Source organism: Seriola dumerili, unplaced genomic scaffold (assembly GCF_002260705.1).
Source record: "Seriola dumerili isolate Sdu_G_001 unplaced genomic scaffold, Sdu_1.0 BDQW01001661.1, whole genome shotgun sequence".
Classification (NCBI taxonomy): Eukaryota; Metazoa; Chordata; class Actinopteri; order Carangiformes; family Carangidae; genus Seriola; species Seriola dumerili.
In genome coordinates, this window is record NW_019175916.1 from 198,024 (window position 1) to 214,816 (window position 16,793).

At 43.2% G+C, this 16,793-nt stretch overlaps 1 protein-coding gene across 1 annotated transcript in view; it reads left to right on the forward strand.

The window, feature by feature from the left end:
- creb5 (cAMP responsive element binding protein 5) overlaps positions 1–16,793 on the forward strand; it is a 39,194-nt gene that overhangs the window by 16,252 nt on the left and 6,149 nt on the right. Inside the window, exons 6-8 of the mRNA XM_022768475.1 lie at positions 3,503–3,629; positions 4,934–5,044; positions 16,101–16,424. Of these exons, the coding sequence (XP_022624196.1) occupies positions 3,503–3,629; positions 4,934–5,044; positions 16,101–16,424 (562 nt within the window). The remainder of the gene's footprint in view (positions 1–3,502; positions 3,630–4,933; positions 5,045–16,100; positions 16,425–16,793) is intronic.

A 16,793-nucleotide genomic window follows, 5' to 3' on the forward strand; every position in this document is an offset into this window, starting at 1 on the left:
TCGGGTAATTAAAAAAAAAAAATAACACTGGTCATTGAAAAGAAAATGTTCTTCAGGCACTCTAAGGCAGAGCAAAGGAAAAAAAGTAATATAAAAGCCTTTATTTATTCAGGCATACAGTATTTGCTGAAAGACACTGACAAGATTCAGAGTCTTGATTGGGGCAGAAAAAGTAAAAAACAATAGTGGAAATACCCGACATAAGTTCCCAGAGCCCAATATATGACATCTCCAAATTGCTTGTTTGGCTGATTAACAGTTCAAAACCCCAAAAGAGGCAATTAAACATCATATAATGCAAACTAAAGCAGAAAATATTCACATTTAAGAGGCTGGAACAAGCAAATTTGGGGGATTTTTGCTTGAAAAACAACTTGAACGATTAAGTGATTATCACAATTGTTGCCAGAGAGTTAAGCATTCTAAAAAAGTCTTTTTTTTCACTAATAGTGGCTTTGTGCCTCCAGTTAGTCTGAAATGTCTTTATTTATCAGCAGAGTCAGCACAAAGCTGCGTTAATCCCAAGAGGAAGTGCTGTCAGATGTCAGTGTTGTTTTTCCTCCCACTGGACAAGCAGGTTGTGTTTTGGTGTGTGTGTGAGGTGGTGACGGACTCAGTGTTCGTCCTCCCACCACTCTGCTGCAGGTGAGCTCTGCTAACAGACAGGCGTAAAAGTACAACCTGTAAAGGCTTCAAAGGAGCCTTTATTCTCTCGAAAGCAAGAACCTGACGTGTCTGTGCTGTGTCCTGACCTCATTTTCTTATCTTGAATGAGGACATACATGAAGACTAACTGAGATTTTTCTTTTTATCCAAAGCTGTTGTTAGGCTGCAGGCTGATTTAACTTTCCTAATGACAATACCAACACTGCAAAGCATTTAACTGTTTGGTTATTGCTGACTTTGTGAGGGTTTGGTCTAAATCAGCAAAAGATCTGGCAAACGTAGTCCTTTAGTTCTGTAACACTGGAGTTTATAAAGTTACTTACCATCACTTCCAGTACCAACTTTTTAAAACTACTGCTGTCATTAATGTACTTGTGTTCTTGGACACAAAATTTTTAGGAATATATGCACATTATACAGTATAAAGTATATATATCAACGCACATTGTAATACATGTAACATTAAATACCAAGGCTTTTTGCAAAAAGAAATTAAATAGGCTATGTTAAATAAATCACTACAAATCAAACAAAAGTACTGTGAATGAGCTAATTCCAAGTTATGAGCGTAGGTGTTATAGCCGTAGTTATATGTAGATATGTTTGTTTAAAATTTGTTTTAAGCTAACATATCTACATCTGCAGTCCAAAAAACCGCTGGCAGTAGTCATACAGAATAAAAATTTAGCAAAACAGTTTTTATCTACAAAATCAACATCATGTCACTGCCACTGCCTCATGACTGTTATTTCATCCTCTTAAACGCTGGCAAAGTCTAAAGGCAGAGGGAAACTGTGTTGATGTAGTGTGCAGCTACACTGCATACCTCATTGTACTTTCATGACTTTTCCCATGTGGAAATGTTTGGATTCGCGGTGTTGCTCAGATGTCATATGTGCTGTTAAATGAGTGTGATTGTGATAAATTGGGATGTTAGACAGGAATGACACTCAGTCGGGATGGTAATGGTCCTGTGTGTGTGGAGCAATCTAAAATGTCTGGAGCGTAAATGCACATATTTAGGTCTGGAAAAATACAGGTATTTATTCAGGTGGGGGACCGTTTGCTCTGGTATAGCCCTCCATTTGGCCATCACTCCCTCACTACTCACCATTACGGTAATCCAGGCTATGGTTTGGTCAATTGATTACATCAACCCGTTGAACACAGCTAACCTAAATGCTTCTCGTTTGCACTAATTTCTAAATGCTCAAGGAAATGGAGCTTTATTGACTGGTTAGTGGCAGCATTCATCCTGATGATACTGATAACTGAAGCATTATTGATTCTCCTAATTCAGGTTTGTTAAAGATTCGAACGATACAAACGCTGGTGTTTTGTGGGCACTTTTTTGCAGGGACTGTATGCATGTGGGTGTAGCAGTACCCTGCAGCTGGGAATCGGTGTTCTTACAAGCAGGGATTTGGTGGCAGTTGTATAAATGATGTCACCATGTGCAGATGGAGTGGTCTGGGGTTTTTGGATGGCTGCAGCCTTGAACCAGTGACTGAGACAGGACTGCTGTCAGTAGTTTAAGCTTAGCCTGGGCCTCATCTGTACATGTGATTTATTGATGTGGCCGTGAGTGTGGATAGGCCTGTTGGTCCGCAAACGCTTTTGTGGTCACCAAGGGAGATTTTCCCCACAGGGCTTTCACCGCTGTAGCCGTTTCTAAATATGATTCTCGTCATGCACATTTCATGTGGTTGTTATGACAAATATTATTCATTCATCATCACTATCATTATTATTCATCCATTGTATTACATATGTTTAAAGTGCATCCAAAAACTCCCAAGATGCCTCAACTCTCAACTGCAGCATGAATACATAGTCACATACTGCAGATACAAGTAGAAACAAAAAACGGGAAAAACATTTGTTCTGAAATAGCACAGATGTGAAATGAATAAATGCGTGAAATCACTTTTAAAATCTAAGAGGGGTTTTCTTTAACAGTCTCTTGCATAGTCCAAGGGTTCTTTTCAGTGTAATGCACTTTGTCGATAGTCAGTCCTCCAATCATGTTGCCAAAGCCAGCCCAGAGATTTGTGAAGTGTTTGTGAAGAAAAACATTTTTCAGTATAAGATACTTTGATTACCTTCTCCTCTCTAGGACATGTACTCTATACTTAGAGGGACATTCGTGTAATGTTTATAGGTTTTGAAACGCTATGTTCATTACAAACTAATTGATCTGCAACAGTGAAAGTTCCATTAAAACTCACGAAGAGGTCTGCGATAGAGTTGGTCCTTTCATTTATATGGATAATCAATAACTCTTTCAACTTAAGTTTTTAAACATGTAGTTGTTAATGGCTTAAATGTGACTTAAGACATCAAGCTGTTTATGCACAGCAGTTCGTATTATCCCCCCTTTCCCATGTTTTCCCCAAATTTTTCCAATATCTCTCGAGTGCTGTCTTGGTGCTTTTTCATAATTTCATGAATACCAGATTTATTTCTGTTTATAGTTAAAACATTTTGTAAGCTTGTGTTTTGCTCAGTTTTACATCGTAACACACCCCCAATTGGCATTTATAAGCAGTAGGTGAACATTGAATGAATGGTTTATAACACACTGTAATGTAGTTGTAAGCAAATATGAGGAGTGTTTATGTGTAATCACATATTATTAAATATAAATACAGCTGTGTTGTACTGCATAATCATCAGTCATTATATGTTTATACCCCATAATTAATTAGCACCATAGTGTTTGTAGTTGAGATTGCTGTTGTAATATGACAAAACAAGGAATAATGCTCCTAAATTATCCATAACAGTGCAAAACCTGAAGTTCTTTGTCTGCATCTGTCTGTGTGTGTCCTTTCAGGCCTGTCCCTGGGTCTCTGTCCTCACTGCTGCACCTACGAAACAGACAGAGACAGCCTCTGCCAGCCTCCATGCCTGGAACACTGCCAGACCCAACCATGCCTGGCTCCTCCGCTGTGCTGATGCCCGTGAGTACAACAATGGAGCACAGAGCACATTCACTCACGGGTGCACTCACACATGCAGAAGCAAACCCACTCACTCATGTAGTAAGTGACGACAGTGTACATTAAGACTGCAGATAAACTATGTAGGTCTGCACTTTCGGATGTTCTCTGTCACCATTAATGTGACTCACAAGGAAGTTGTATGTTGTATAAATGAAGGATTCAATGAATGTGAAGGTTCAGAATATGGGCTTTCTTTCTTTTGTAATTAAGCTAAAAAGATTAAGAGGACCCACATTGGGAAGGTGAGGAATGATAACAACACAGTGAAAGCTCCTCGTATCAGGATTCTAATGATACAACATATGTTCTCATTGTAACACAAGACAGCCCATGTTTATGGTATGGAAAAAAAACCCTCCCATGTTTATTAAATTAAGAGCTAAGCGATTTTGGGGAAGATTGACGGTTCAGGAAAGGGGTGCAGGTTTGGGTGATATTTTTACACAAAACACACTTAGTGCAATTAAGGCTGTGTGTCATATTCTAGGCCTGAGTCTCTGTGGACGAGGGGGGGAGTGGGGGTCAGGCAAAGGGGGGTGAAGAAGGGGCTGGTCCCAATGGAAACCACTACACCACCCAGAGTTCAGCAGCTGGGAGGCCACAGCAGCGTACACACACATATGCATGCAGACACGCACACAAAGGTTTCTTCTTTCCTGCATATGCTGCTCAGTGAACACTGCTCACATCATCACCCCGCACAGGTGACCTTTCACCCCTGTCAGCTTACCCAGCTGATTTCCTCACATTCAGGTTTCAGCTGTGACACATGACCACAGTGGCCAGGGAGATTTAGGGGCAGGTGGGAACCACACACACACACAGTGGGGTTCAAAAGTCTGAGACCACTGCACAAGACAGATTCACCTTATTAACACGTACTGCTCCAAGAGGGCCTTGGGTTTGATGTGTTAGTCAGACTATTATCAGAAACACACACACCCCTGTTGCACCGGCTTCCTGTGTTAAGTCCCTTCGTGCTGGCTTCCTGTTTTGGGTCAGTTCCAGTTATCATCACACAGAGCTGTGCACAGGACAGCCTGTCATGTGAAATCAGGCTCTCATGTGCTCTCATCTCATCCCACATAGTCTCACCCCTTTAATGCTAAAGCTTTTTTGTGAAAGCAGTGATAGCATCTTGTTAAGACCTAACAATAATAATAAGCCTCAGAAATAGCTACATATTGTGTCAAAAAGTTTGTTGCTATAAGAATAATATGTCTTCACTTGTATGAGTGTTCTCATGGTGTTGTAATCTTCAGATGGAGAGACAAATGTCCATGGGCTCCAATATGATGGGTATGCAAGGACCCGCCCACAGCAGCTCCTGCTCTTCCACTCACATTCCCTCCATGCACTCAGAAGCCAAACTGGTGAGTATATACATGTATTCGCTTATACACATTTATAAGTGCACACACACAAGCGCAAAGTGTTGCAACTCTCTTTTCCACTGGGCTGTGCCAGCAAAGCTGTGCTCTTAGGTCTGTGTGGATTTCATCATTTGGTGTGTAATCAAAGCTGTGTCTGAACCTGCCAGTGCTGCACTAGAGACTCTGGCTGGAATAAAGGGCCCTTTATGTGGTTGTGGCTGGGCTGCCCACCGACTGCCTGATGTATATCTTAATGTACAGAACATGTTCTGTAGGTCCTGCAACTTGTTAGCACTAGTTTAACACAGCAGGGAAAAAATCAAATGACCTCATCCTTCACAAAGCAGGCAGTTAGAGCAGTGGGAATGAGACGTAGCTGAGAGAAGGGAAAGACAGAAAGTAGACAGCTTTTGAGCGTTAAAAGTGTAGAGAAAGACTGAAAGAGGGAAAAGCTGAACAGAAAGAGAAAGAGACCTTCCACTCAGTCCAGTTTTACATGCTACTACTGCTGTAATACATATGCCAAAGGCTGACAGTATACCTCTGATTAATCTCAAATGGTTAAACAGTTACACTCTGTGATATGAATTGATTAATACTGTAGCAACATGACAGTCAGCCAACCTTTGTTTTCAAAATAAATAACAGGAAAAAAAGGTTCCATATAATTAAGAGCAAGTGTCATGATTTTGATATAAAAAAAATCACAAACCATATTGAAAAGCATTGGCTGGTGTTTGTGTTTGGAAGGGTTTGCTGATAGCTGAGTTTGCTGCAGAGAAACATCTTGTGGAGGGGAGAGAGAGAGAGAGAGAGAGGGGGAGAGAGAGAGGAGGTAGCAGAGGTCATTAGAAGAGTTATTGCTCTGATAGAGGAGAGCGGGAGCATTCCCAGGGCATTTAATTCTCCCTCTTCCTCCTGCTCTCTCAAGATTGATCGTCTTTGTAGTCTTTTGAATTTCTTCAACTGTTCCTATGGTAACACGCTGGGGTAACACAATATTAGTGTATTAGGCTTATCTCTCCTCTGGCCGTCATCCAGACACATCTTACCCTTTTTTTTCTCCTCCTATCTATGTAATTGAATTGTAAATGCTCTGTTAGGCCTCCCATAAACATATGCAGTCACTAAATGGCTACAGGCCCCTGGATCATGCAACTTTCTGGTTAGTTGGCCATTCACACACGAGGCACGGCAACCAAATGTGGATCAATTGAGATTCTGCTCCCTGATGTCTAAACGCAACTGATGGAATTCCATGATTGTGGACAGAAAGTGAGAGACTAATTGTGTTATCAGGGTGCGATCTCCAGCATGAGTTTCATAAGTATAGACGGGGTTTCTAATGTCTGTAATATCCGCGCCCGGGCCGGGTCGATAAATACGGCCTTGCTATCGGATAACTGGGCCATGATCAGGCCCATGTGTCCCCTGCGACGTTCTCAATCCGGCTCTAATCGCATTAGCCCAACCATGTTGACTTTCCGCCAATGGGAAATCTCCGCACTGTAACCCCACACCCCCGAGGCATGGACCTGGATACACTCTTTCTGCTCAACGTTTACATTGTGAGAGCAGAGAAGGGGATTGAGTGGGACTTTGATAGACATGAAGGAAACTGATAGACAGGCAGAGTGAGCAGGGGGAGTTGAAAGGCGAGAGATGGTATTGATATTCTGAGACACCAAATAGTGAGTGAGAGTGAGAAATCGGAAGAATTATTTGTGAGTGACATGAAAGGACTTCTGCTCGGCCTAGTTTCCTGTGCCCCTCTCCATGTGTGCATACATGTATGCCCATACGTGTGTGCTTGTGATTGTTTGATATTTTGTGGTAACTGGAGGCCTCGGTAGCAGGATTAACCCTCCCCTTCCAGAGAAAGCATGCCCAGAGCTTTGGCTAATGAAGGCTAATTGATTTTGTGGTGGGCCAGAGCAGCACAGAGGCCTGTCTCTGGTGTAAATAGTTAATGAGCCGAAGGACTGCTGTGGCCCCTTGGGGACTCATATCTCGCTCTAAGCCCTCTGTTTGTGCTCTCTCGGCCAAAGACTGTATCTGCATCAGTGCCCATCTTTGTTCTCCTGTATCTCTGATTTTCTCCTTAAGTGCCATCGTTTAAGTGGTACAGAAAAGCCTGATGGTGTAGTAACTGACTTGTATGTTCTCCCTTGCTGCTTGTAGCTTGTTGTTTGGGAGTGTTGCTGAGATTGGAGTGTTTTATTAGTTTTGGTTCAAGTGTTTCTTTCTTCTTGTGAAGTACTGGGTGCTCATGGTGCCGGGTGTGGTTGTGTTCTGCTCTGTTGTGGTCTAGGGAATATAACGGTGCGTGTTGTGTGCTGGAGGTTGTGGGATAGTTGACCCTCGCAGCGTGGAGGAAACGCTGCAGAGAGGAGGCCAAGTTCCACAGCACGCTGGCCAAAGCATTACGTCAGCGCTCAGAGCCAGTTCTCCACAGGGCCTCGCAAACAGTCGCGCGCACACACACGCACATGCGCACACACACACACACACACACACACACACACACACACACACACACACACACACACACACACACACAAATATTCTGACTTCTCCAACTCTGTGTCATCCTCCTTGCACAGTGTCAGATAGTAACACAGCCACAAACACACGTACACACACTTCCAGACAGTCAGGTACTTAAAAACAAGTTACAAATGTACACGTACACACATGCACAGAATACATGCACACATGCACTCTGTATAAACGCAGGTGTGCATACTGTATGTGCACTGTTTTCTCCTCTACAAAACCTTGGTTTGACGGTTTGATATGTTTGTTTCTATGATGAAAGACATTCACTATCATTTCTCATCAGAAACAAGGAAAGCCCAAACAGGCCCTTATCAAGCTGGTTCTAAATAACATCTGCAAGTGCCAACTATGGGACATGACTCAGCTCCAGTCAGTGGAGCCCTTTTCAAAGAGGTGCACTTCGGCATTGTTTTTGTGTCCCCTTTAAATGAGCTCCATGCTTTCCACACATCCCACTTGCCTGCTAATTTCAGACAGAGGGCCTTGAAACAGTTTGGTGTTGGTGTATGAAAATGTGTTATTTATTATCTCCCAATATCTATTGTTTACATTGTTACTAAGGACAATAAATTTGTCACTAAGCATCAGGCTAGGTGCTGAGTTTTTTATGAGGTAAACAATACTATATGTTCCTTCATTGCAGTTCTCTTGGCTGTGGAGCTGGCACTAGATGGGTGGATGACATAATTCCTGGCATGCTCTAAATGTACTCCTTTTTTACTTGAGGAGGGAAAAAAACAGCACGTCTCTTAAAGAAACATTTCATAGGACACAGGAGGACCAATAATCAAAGTGTTTCTAGCACACTAACGTAGCTTTTTACATTTTATTTACACAACCCTGACTGTTCTTATGTTTCAGTCTAGTTACAGAATTGGGCATTTGGGTTAATAGACTTAAAGACCAAGTTTTTCCCTAAACAGTGAACAACTGAAAAATGAAAGTTACATACATATTCTGTTAAGAAACGCCAAGTAAAGAAAAGCTGTGAAGCAGCCACAGATGTGTCAGTTTTCAGCTCTGCTATACCGTGATTGATTGAACGATTAGCTCAGTATGAAGTCATTTGTAAGCAGTTAAGCCATTAGCGTACGTGGTAACCCTGTTACGTGTTCCATTCATTTTCTTCCACTGTAGTAGGAGAGCACCTCTGGCTAGACCTCCGTTAGTGAGCAGGAGCAGCACACACAATAGGAGTCTAACTCCAGGTTTTGTAAGCAACATCTGTATGAATGGTGGCATTGTCAGGGTATGATGTCATTGGAGAGGGACGGTGAGCTAAGAGCACAGCTGAATCTGTGTGCTGTTTCACTGAGCTCTAGAATATGTGTATGTATATTGTATATGTTTGTGTGCATGCTTATGACTGTGTGTGCAAAATGACTTTCAGTGCCTTGGCACCCTCTCTGGCAATCATTGTCCTTGGAGTCAAAACACATCTGTGGACTAAGTGGGCTAAAACAAACCATTCGAGTTTGCACGTAGTTAAATAGCTGAGATACAATGTTGCATAAAGAGAAGGTTAAATGCCAGTGTAACAGATGCAAAGAAAGTTTTGTAGATGATGAACATAGGATGTTTCTCTCTATTGCCATGGAGGAAAGTGGTTTCAGCAGAGTGAAGTGTGGGGTTGAGGAGTTGCAGGATCAATGTGCGTCTGCCAGTTTATCAGTGTTGGACACAGACCAGAGAGGGGCCCCTCTCTCACTGCTTCCACTGTGGTGGCATTGCCAAAGTGTTTGGTTTGTCTGAGAGAGTCATTCTGTATACTCTATAGTTATAGTAAGTCAAAAATAAATGGACATGCTGTATAGTTTTGTTCTGCCTCTCATTTGACAGGCTTCATCAATATCATTCACTAAGGATTGTTTGTTGCAATAATGAACAATGTGTTCAACCACAATTGTCCAATTTATACACACACTGCTTTATAGGTTAATTTATGCAGTTTACACAAAACCGTGGTCTGTATCTTTTGCTCCATATATCGCTGCTTATAACCAGAGGTGTTTCTGTAATTTAGCCTACCTTCCATCATATAAATGGCATTGACAAAATAATTGAAACACCTGTCACTACAATGCAAGGCAATTCAACAGCACCACAAATTGCAGTCTCCAAAAATGATCATGAATTGAATCAGCACCTCTCTAAAACAGTGTCAACAAAAACTAACATTATAACCTTCATGAAGGAGGATTTATTGCCAGGCTGTTATATTAGACTGCATTTGTTTTACCTAGGTGTATGTAACTGGCACCGAGTGTATTGCTAAACACAATCAGTGAGATTGCTGCATATTCACATTAGGGTGTCAAACTGGCAGAAGAAATGCAACATAATTTATGAGATTTCTTTTCTTTTCTAATTTGTTTAGTAGCTACTTACTACATGTTGACCCATTCAGTTCAACATTTAGAACAGTTTTTCTGTTGAACAGTTATGTCACTGCATCAATCAGATGGTATTTAAGTGAGAGGCCAAAATGCATTTGAAATTCACATTTGACATATATTAAAAATGTCAATTAAGAGTGTGTTATCCCTGAATTTGATAACTTTGTGATTGAAATGAGGGGACTATAGATGAAGCCTAAGCTGGTAGAGCATTATGAGTTACAAGTTTCTGTATTATTGATAGAAAGCATTCAACTTTTGCAGCTTAAATGAAAAGTTGTCATTGTAAAGCTGATATACAGTGCAGTGAAGTATTTGAAGGCCTGTGTATCCTGGTACATTTATTTTTAAGTAGTTACGTGTGTGTGTGTGTGTGTGTGTGTGTGTGTGTGTGTGTGTGTGTGTGGGTGTGTGTGTGTGTGTGTGTGTGTGTATCTGTGTCTTTGTGTGAATGTATACGGGTGGGGTTATAGGACGAGGGTGGCAGTTGTGGCGCAGAGTGTCGCATCTGTTTGTCTTTGGATGACTGCGTGTTGTTTTAGCTGTGCTGATGGGAGGTGTATGTGAAGACCATTTGGTCATGGTTCAGGGCCCGTGAATGGGACGGAGCTCCGGCAGAGCCAAGCTTGGGTAAACCAGCTGCCATCACTACACAGGCCAGACTGGACTGGTGCAGCCACTATGAGCCCCCCTGGAGCCTGAGCAGTGAACGAAATACTTGCCGGACTCCAAAATGACCACTCAGACACTGGAGAGGTGATCGGAAAAAGTCTGTTGGGTCAGAGGTAGTCGGTCTGATGCAGGTGCTTCTTCACCTCTTAAACCAGTTAATGCTGACAGGTTTGAGGCAGTAAATGTATTGCCTTGCTGCCATTTTGACATATTGGATGGGTGTTATAACAGGGTGTGATTCTAGTCCAAATGTTGATAGACATAGCTCAAATATGTTCATTCACATGTTCAATAGGGATGGTTTCAGCCAAAATACACAGTCCTTAGATATATGTTATCAAGAATTAAATTAGAATTATGTTTGATTCAAGTCTTCACATTTCAAGTTACTTTTATTAACTTGATTATGTATAATTTCCCTGTTACTTTTGATGCAACAAATTAAGACACATGGTAGTGTTTATTGTTGCATTCATGCTTTGTCTGTCTTTCTCACTCTGAGGCATTCTCTGTATTCAACACTGTGGCAGTGGGTGTAGTGATAACCATGTAGGCTGCTCTAGAGCAGGGCTTTACAAGAGAGGGAACAGTGGGGATATACAGACTGGAGTCAGAGGCCCATCCATTAACTTGACAGGGTGGAGAAGCTGCCAAGAGTATGAGCGCATGCTTTGGAGCATGCTCCTCAGTGGGCGTGTGTCTCACTGCGCCCATACCGCCACAGTTTCTCCGAGCACCACCAGAGCGTCTGGCCCTGGCAGAACAGCTAGTCTATGTCCATCTCCCCGTCTGTGTCTGGAACCACAGGGAGGCTCTGTTCGGCCGGGCTCTGATCAGCTTGGCCCAGAACTCGAGAGAGGAGAGAGGGGGCGACAGTACAGCCCAGCGCTCCCATCAGACTGTCTGCCTTGCTGTTCCCTGAGGAAATCAGTTTAACAGTCCCCAGCTCTTGGCAGGCAGAGGGAGAGGGGGTGGAGGAACAGGGAAGAGGTGTGTGTGTGAGAGAGAGAAGGGGCGGGGGGTGTTACTGCCTCTCTGGGCGAGAGGGAAATCTAATAAAATTGAACTAATGGGGGTGTGGAGTTTTAGGGGACAGAGAGTGGGTTTTGCAGGCAGGCACTGGTGGGTAGTGGTGGTTGTGGAGATGAGGAGGATGGAATTAGATCCTCTGACTTCTTGGCAAAGCAGCGGAGCCAAACTCTTGCTTTCAACTGCAGATGGTGAACCCATGTTGGGTTTAGAGCGTGAGTTAGGGGGCCTAGGCCTACAAAATACACTGCCAGGAAAGTTACAGCTATGATATATTATGCAATTAGAAATACCGTGCACATACACATGATCACTGAACATGCTGCTGTGCTAGTATAGTGTTAACAAAAGGCTGACAGAAACAGACAGAAGCTCTAATGTTTCTCTGTGGGCTCTTTAATGTGAAGTAGAAGATCTCCATTTGAAGCTGTGATCTTTTTGCACTTAAACTATGACTCCACAGACTGGTTAAATCTTTCCAACTTGCTGTAAGGCGCCAGAGGGACACAGGTCCCCTGATAGTACACTGCTCCACTTTTAAGGGGCATAAAAGTGCTCACCCTGACCTCACAGGGTTTGATTTACCCATCCTTAGACGGGCGTGGTCTCTTCCCTTTGTACCTGCTCCGTGCTCTTGCTTTCTCCTCCCAGGGTTAATAGATATGAAGTCATCTGGCGAGGAGAAACCTGAGTGTGTTCTCAGGATGTGCCCAGAGCACTCACTGGGACATCACTCAAAGCCCCCCGTGTCAGAGAGGAAGCGGCCATTAATAAATATCATTAATGGGTGATTACCTGGTATCCCTGAAACCACATAAATGAGAGACGCCTAAAAAAAAAGGAGTGGGAGTGGATAGGTCACAGGGCAAAGGTCTGAGAGGAGATACTTCCCCTCTGGGCAAAATATGGCTGAATCAGGGATGGTGTTTTAACAATGGAAAATCAATAGCTCTACTACCTTCAGAACACTGTCAGAATGCATGATATGTGGTGTCAAATGCATGTGATTACAGATATATAGGCTGAACGTTTATAGATTTATCCTGGAAGAAGCTGTCCACGTCTCTGGGGTGTCATTGAGCACTCATCCTCTTGTGTATTTGCTGTGTTTTTCCAGTTTTCACCAACGGCAGAGTAGACAGTGGAAGGACAGACTATGCCAACCCATCTGTGAGCGTCCTGTACTGCCACAGGCTAACACCTGCACTGCTTTAATGACTGTTTTCTGTGGTGGCCATGTTGCTGCAGGAGAAATGTATATGTATGTGTGTGTTATTAGAGTAAAATGCACATGGTGATTAAGTTCTTGTGCTTAGCACAGTCTGGGGGAAATACAACCATGTGTTAAAGAGTCATTAGGGAGCTGATGAAGGTGTTTGAGAATCACAGCCTGCTCATCATCGCTTTGCTAACGTCCCTTAGTTGCGTCACTGTGGTTCTGGATACAAAGACTTAAGTTTTGGCCGAGCTGGGTTTAACTGAGCTGTGTCTCAACTCCAGATGGAGCAGTAGCAGGCACTTGTGCAGATAGCTTCAGGAAGAAGCTTGCATCACGGTAATGTACTGTAGCTCATTATTTAAACTGTATTGTTTGATTTGTGTATGTGGAGATTATATCTTCCAATTATTCAAGTAGTCTGCTGTATTTTCTTGCTGGATCTACTTTTATATCTTGGGTCTCTTGGGTTTTGCTAGAGATATATTGTCTTGGTCCAACAATTTAAATATCAATGTGTTGCATCAAATTTTGTTTGAAAAAACCTGATCTTAAATGTGTGTTTTATGTCAGTCCTCTAGTCATGCATAGTGTTTTTCTTTTGTTTTCTTTTGTTTTCTTTTGTTTCTTTTCATTTCTCTGTCCTGTTTATAACTATCACCACTAAGGCTTGTGTAGGGGCCCCTCAGCTCTTTGACCTGCCTGTGTACTCCGACACTCTCGGGCCTCTTCGGATGCAGGCTAATTCAATTAATAAACAGATAGCCCCGTGCTGCCAGCTGGATGGCTCTCAGAGACACTGATAAATGAGCACTTGCTGTCTTAGGCTGATGGTGTGTGGGGAGGAGACACTAGAAGCCATCTAATCTCCCCTCACCCATGTTCTCTCTCTCTCTCTCTCTCTCTCTCTCTCTCACTGCCCTCTTTCACCTTCCTTTACCCTCTCCGTCCTTCTTCCCTGGTGCCTGGTTGTCAGGCAGCTCCAGCCCCGGATGACTATCTTACCCGCACACAGACAACTAGTCAAGGGTTTACTCAGGTCACAAAAACAGAGCAGACAGCAGCCAGCAGATTCCCAGGACTTATGCTCGTTCAGGTGATTGCCTGTTCTGTGACTGAGCGGCAGGAGATTGTCAAACCCTGATTGGTTTTCTCCTTGACAAGAGGGGTGGGCCTCACCTCTGTGGTGCTGACTGACAAGTTGAAGGCTGAAGGGAAGGACTTTAGTGAGTACTGTCAGACTCAGAATTCATCCTGTGATATACGGAATATGTCCTTGTCAACACTGGTGATTGATATCTGTAAGCTCATTTATATCCATTTTCTGTTTTAAGTTTGTTTGTTGAATGTCAGATAGCTGTTTATTTCTGCATTTTTATACTATGTCCAGGTATCCATCTCTAAAACTTATAACATGTATACGGTTCATAGTAACAATATGTTGCAGTAATTCAGAGACTTCTCACTGCTGCTTGTTATACTCAGGAAGTCTCAGCATAACTGTGATGCTGTGGACAGCTGCAGGCCTGAGGCCACTCGCTGTGTGTTAGTGTAGACCCTGTGGTATTTTAACTCCTGTCTCACTGGTCACAGAGAGGAAGGGCTGTGGCCCCTGAGAGTTGTGCTGCTGAGGCTGTGGTGAAGGCAGTGAGCAGGGGTTGGGTTTGAATCATTAAGAGAGCAAATTTAAAATAAGATTCATAATATGGGACCGACAGATAGAAACAAAATAATGAAGTGCTCTGTCACTGTCACTCTGTCAGGCATCCGTTGGTATGACAAGCAGAAACTGTATTCAGCCAAAACAGGCTTGACAAGGTCATAATTTCACTGTGCTGGTTTCATGTGCAGCAAGTAAAGACACCACACTGCCAGAAAATCCTTATACGAATACATACATGTATTTTTTTAAATATAATACAAACCAGTAGAGTAAGCTCTTTTTTAAGTGTCCCATTTCTAAAATTATTTATTTGACTCCTCCCTCCTGGTAAAAAGCTTTCCACTCATGGACAGTGTGAGAGAGGAGTGGAGAGCTGATGTTGTGCTCTGGTTGAGTCCTAGCGTTGTGATCCAGACCAGCTGGATGCCATTCCCTGTGGGAATCATGAATGTAAAGGTTGTTAAAAGATATGGAGCCCTGGACACAGCGTGGACTTACTGACAGCAGCTGGGAGAAGGGGGAAGGGAGCAGAGAGAGGAAAGAGAGCACTGGGAAAGAGAATAGAAAACTTTGTGGAATTCACAACAGTAGCCTTGAAACGAATGCCTTTGTTTTCAGTTTTGCTGCTAACTTTTTGTGAAAAGTGACTCGTAGATGAATTGTAGACAGTATCTAAGACTTTAGTATTTTATTCCTCAAGTATTAATTCACATCAGCAGTGTGTCATTGGTAAAAAGATGTGCATTAATCAAAGTCTAACAGTCTTAACACTCTCACAACCTGTCATTCCTAAAGCGGGTAAAATGTAAATAAGTCATGTAAGGGTGCAGACATATTTTATTTTGTCTAGGTTTGTGTACGACATGATGAAGGCTGAATGCATATTTTGGCACTTGTATGTTTGGGTTATGATTTTTTTCTAGTCCCACGGTTGTCTTTATGTGACTCCCAGAAAAACAGACTCTTGAGAAGAGGTGCATTCAGTAAACACGAAGAACACAAGTGCACCTTTAGTGAGCCTCTTTCTGGTCTCGCTCCCAGGCCACTCAGAGACATCAGGTCAGTCTGGGCTAAGTAGACCACACGGTTAAAGCAACAAACCTCCTGCTGGGTCAACAGTGAGGGAGCAGTCTGAGGCTCACACATTGCCAGGGGGCTCATCTCATAGGCAGACATCCACACGCACACACTCACACATACACACACACACACACACATGCACACACACACAGGGGCTATTAGGGAATATGAAGAGGAGGGACTGGTGGAATGGCAATCATGGAAGGTAAAGAGGGAAAATGACAGGACTGAAGGAGAGACAGAGGACAGTCTAAGTGGCTTTGATTCGTTCTCCTGACATGTGGATTTATGGAGCCATTCATCATCTCAGAGTCAGCGCATGAACCTGCTCTGTAACTGTTGATCATCAGAACACTGATAGATGAGAGCGCAAACTTAAAAAAAAATACTCACAGAGAATAATGTTAAACGTCATATTTGGTGTCCATTTTGTTTACTCAGAGGCTGAAGGCTGCACTTTCACACCACCCTGGTGCCATCGCCAACGGAAACATGAACTCCATGGGCCACATGATGGAGATGATGTCATCGCGGCAGGAGCAAGGCGCTCACCATCACATGCACTCACACCCGCACCAGCACCTGCAAGCGCCTCCCCACGCATACCAGCACCACGGCCATCACCACCACAACCAGGGCCACGGCCAGGCCGGACACCACCACCCGCAGGGACACAACCCCCATCACAACTCCCACAATCCCCACCTCCATCCCGGTCACCCACACCAGACCTCACCGCACCCTCCAATGCACTCTGCTTCACAGGTAAGCAAAGCCCATCCCCAGGAGAGCAGAAGCTTTTAGATGCTCCAAAGGCAAAGCCACAAGTTCAATAACACATTAACTATACTGCACAATAAAACCTCTTACATAGCTCGAAGCCACTGTATATGTACCATGACTAAAGCAAGGCAGTGCTTGAGTAGCCCTTTGAGCAGTGTAGAAGTCAGCTATTAGTGGTTTAGTATAGACGTATAGCTGTAATAACGCTTCAAATACACAGTAAGTCAGTGGACAAACACATTTTCCCTTGCTGCAGCCACAAAGCCAAGTAGTTTCCTGGCAACCATCTTAAAGGTAATTTTTCCTTTGAGGTTGGTCAGCTACAGGTCAGTGTCAGATGCCCGCCATGGA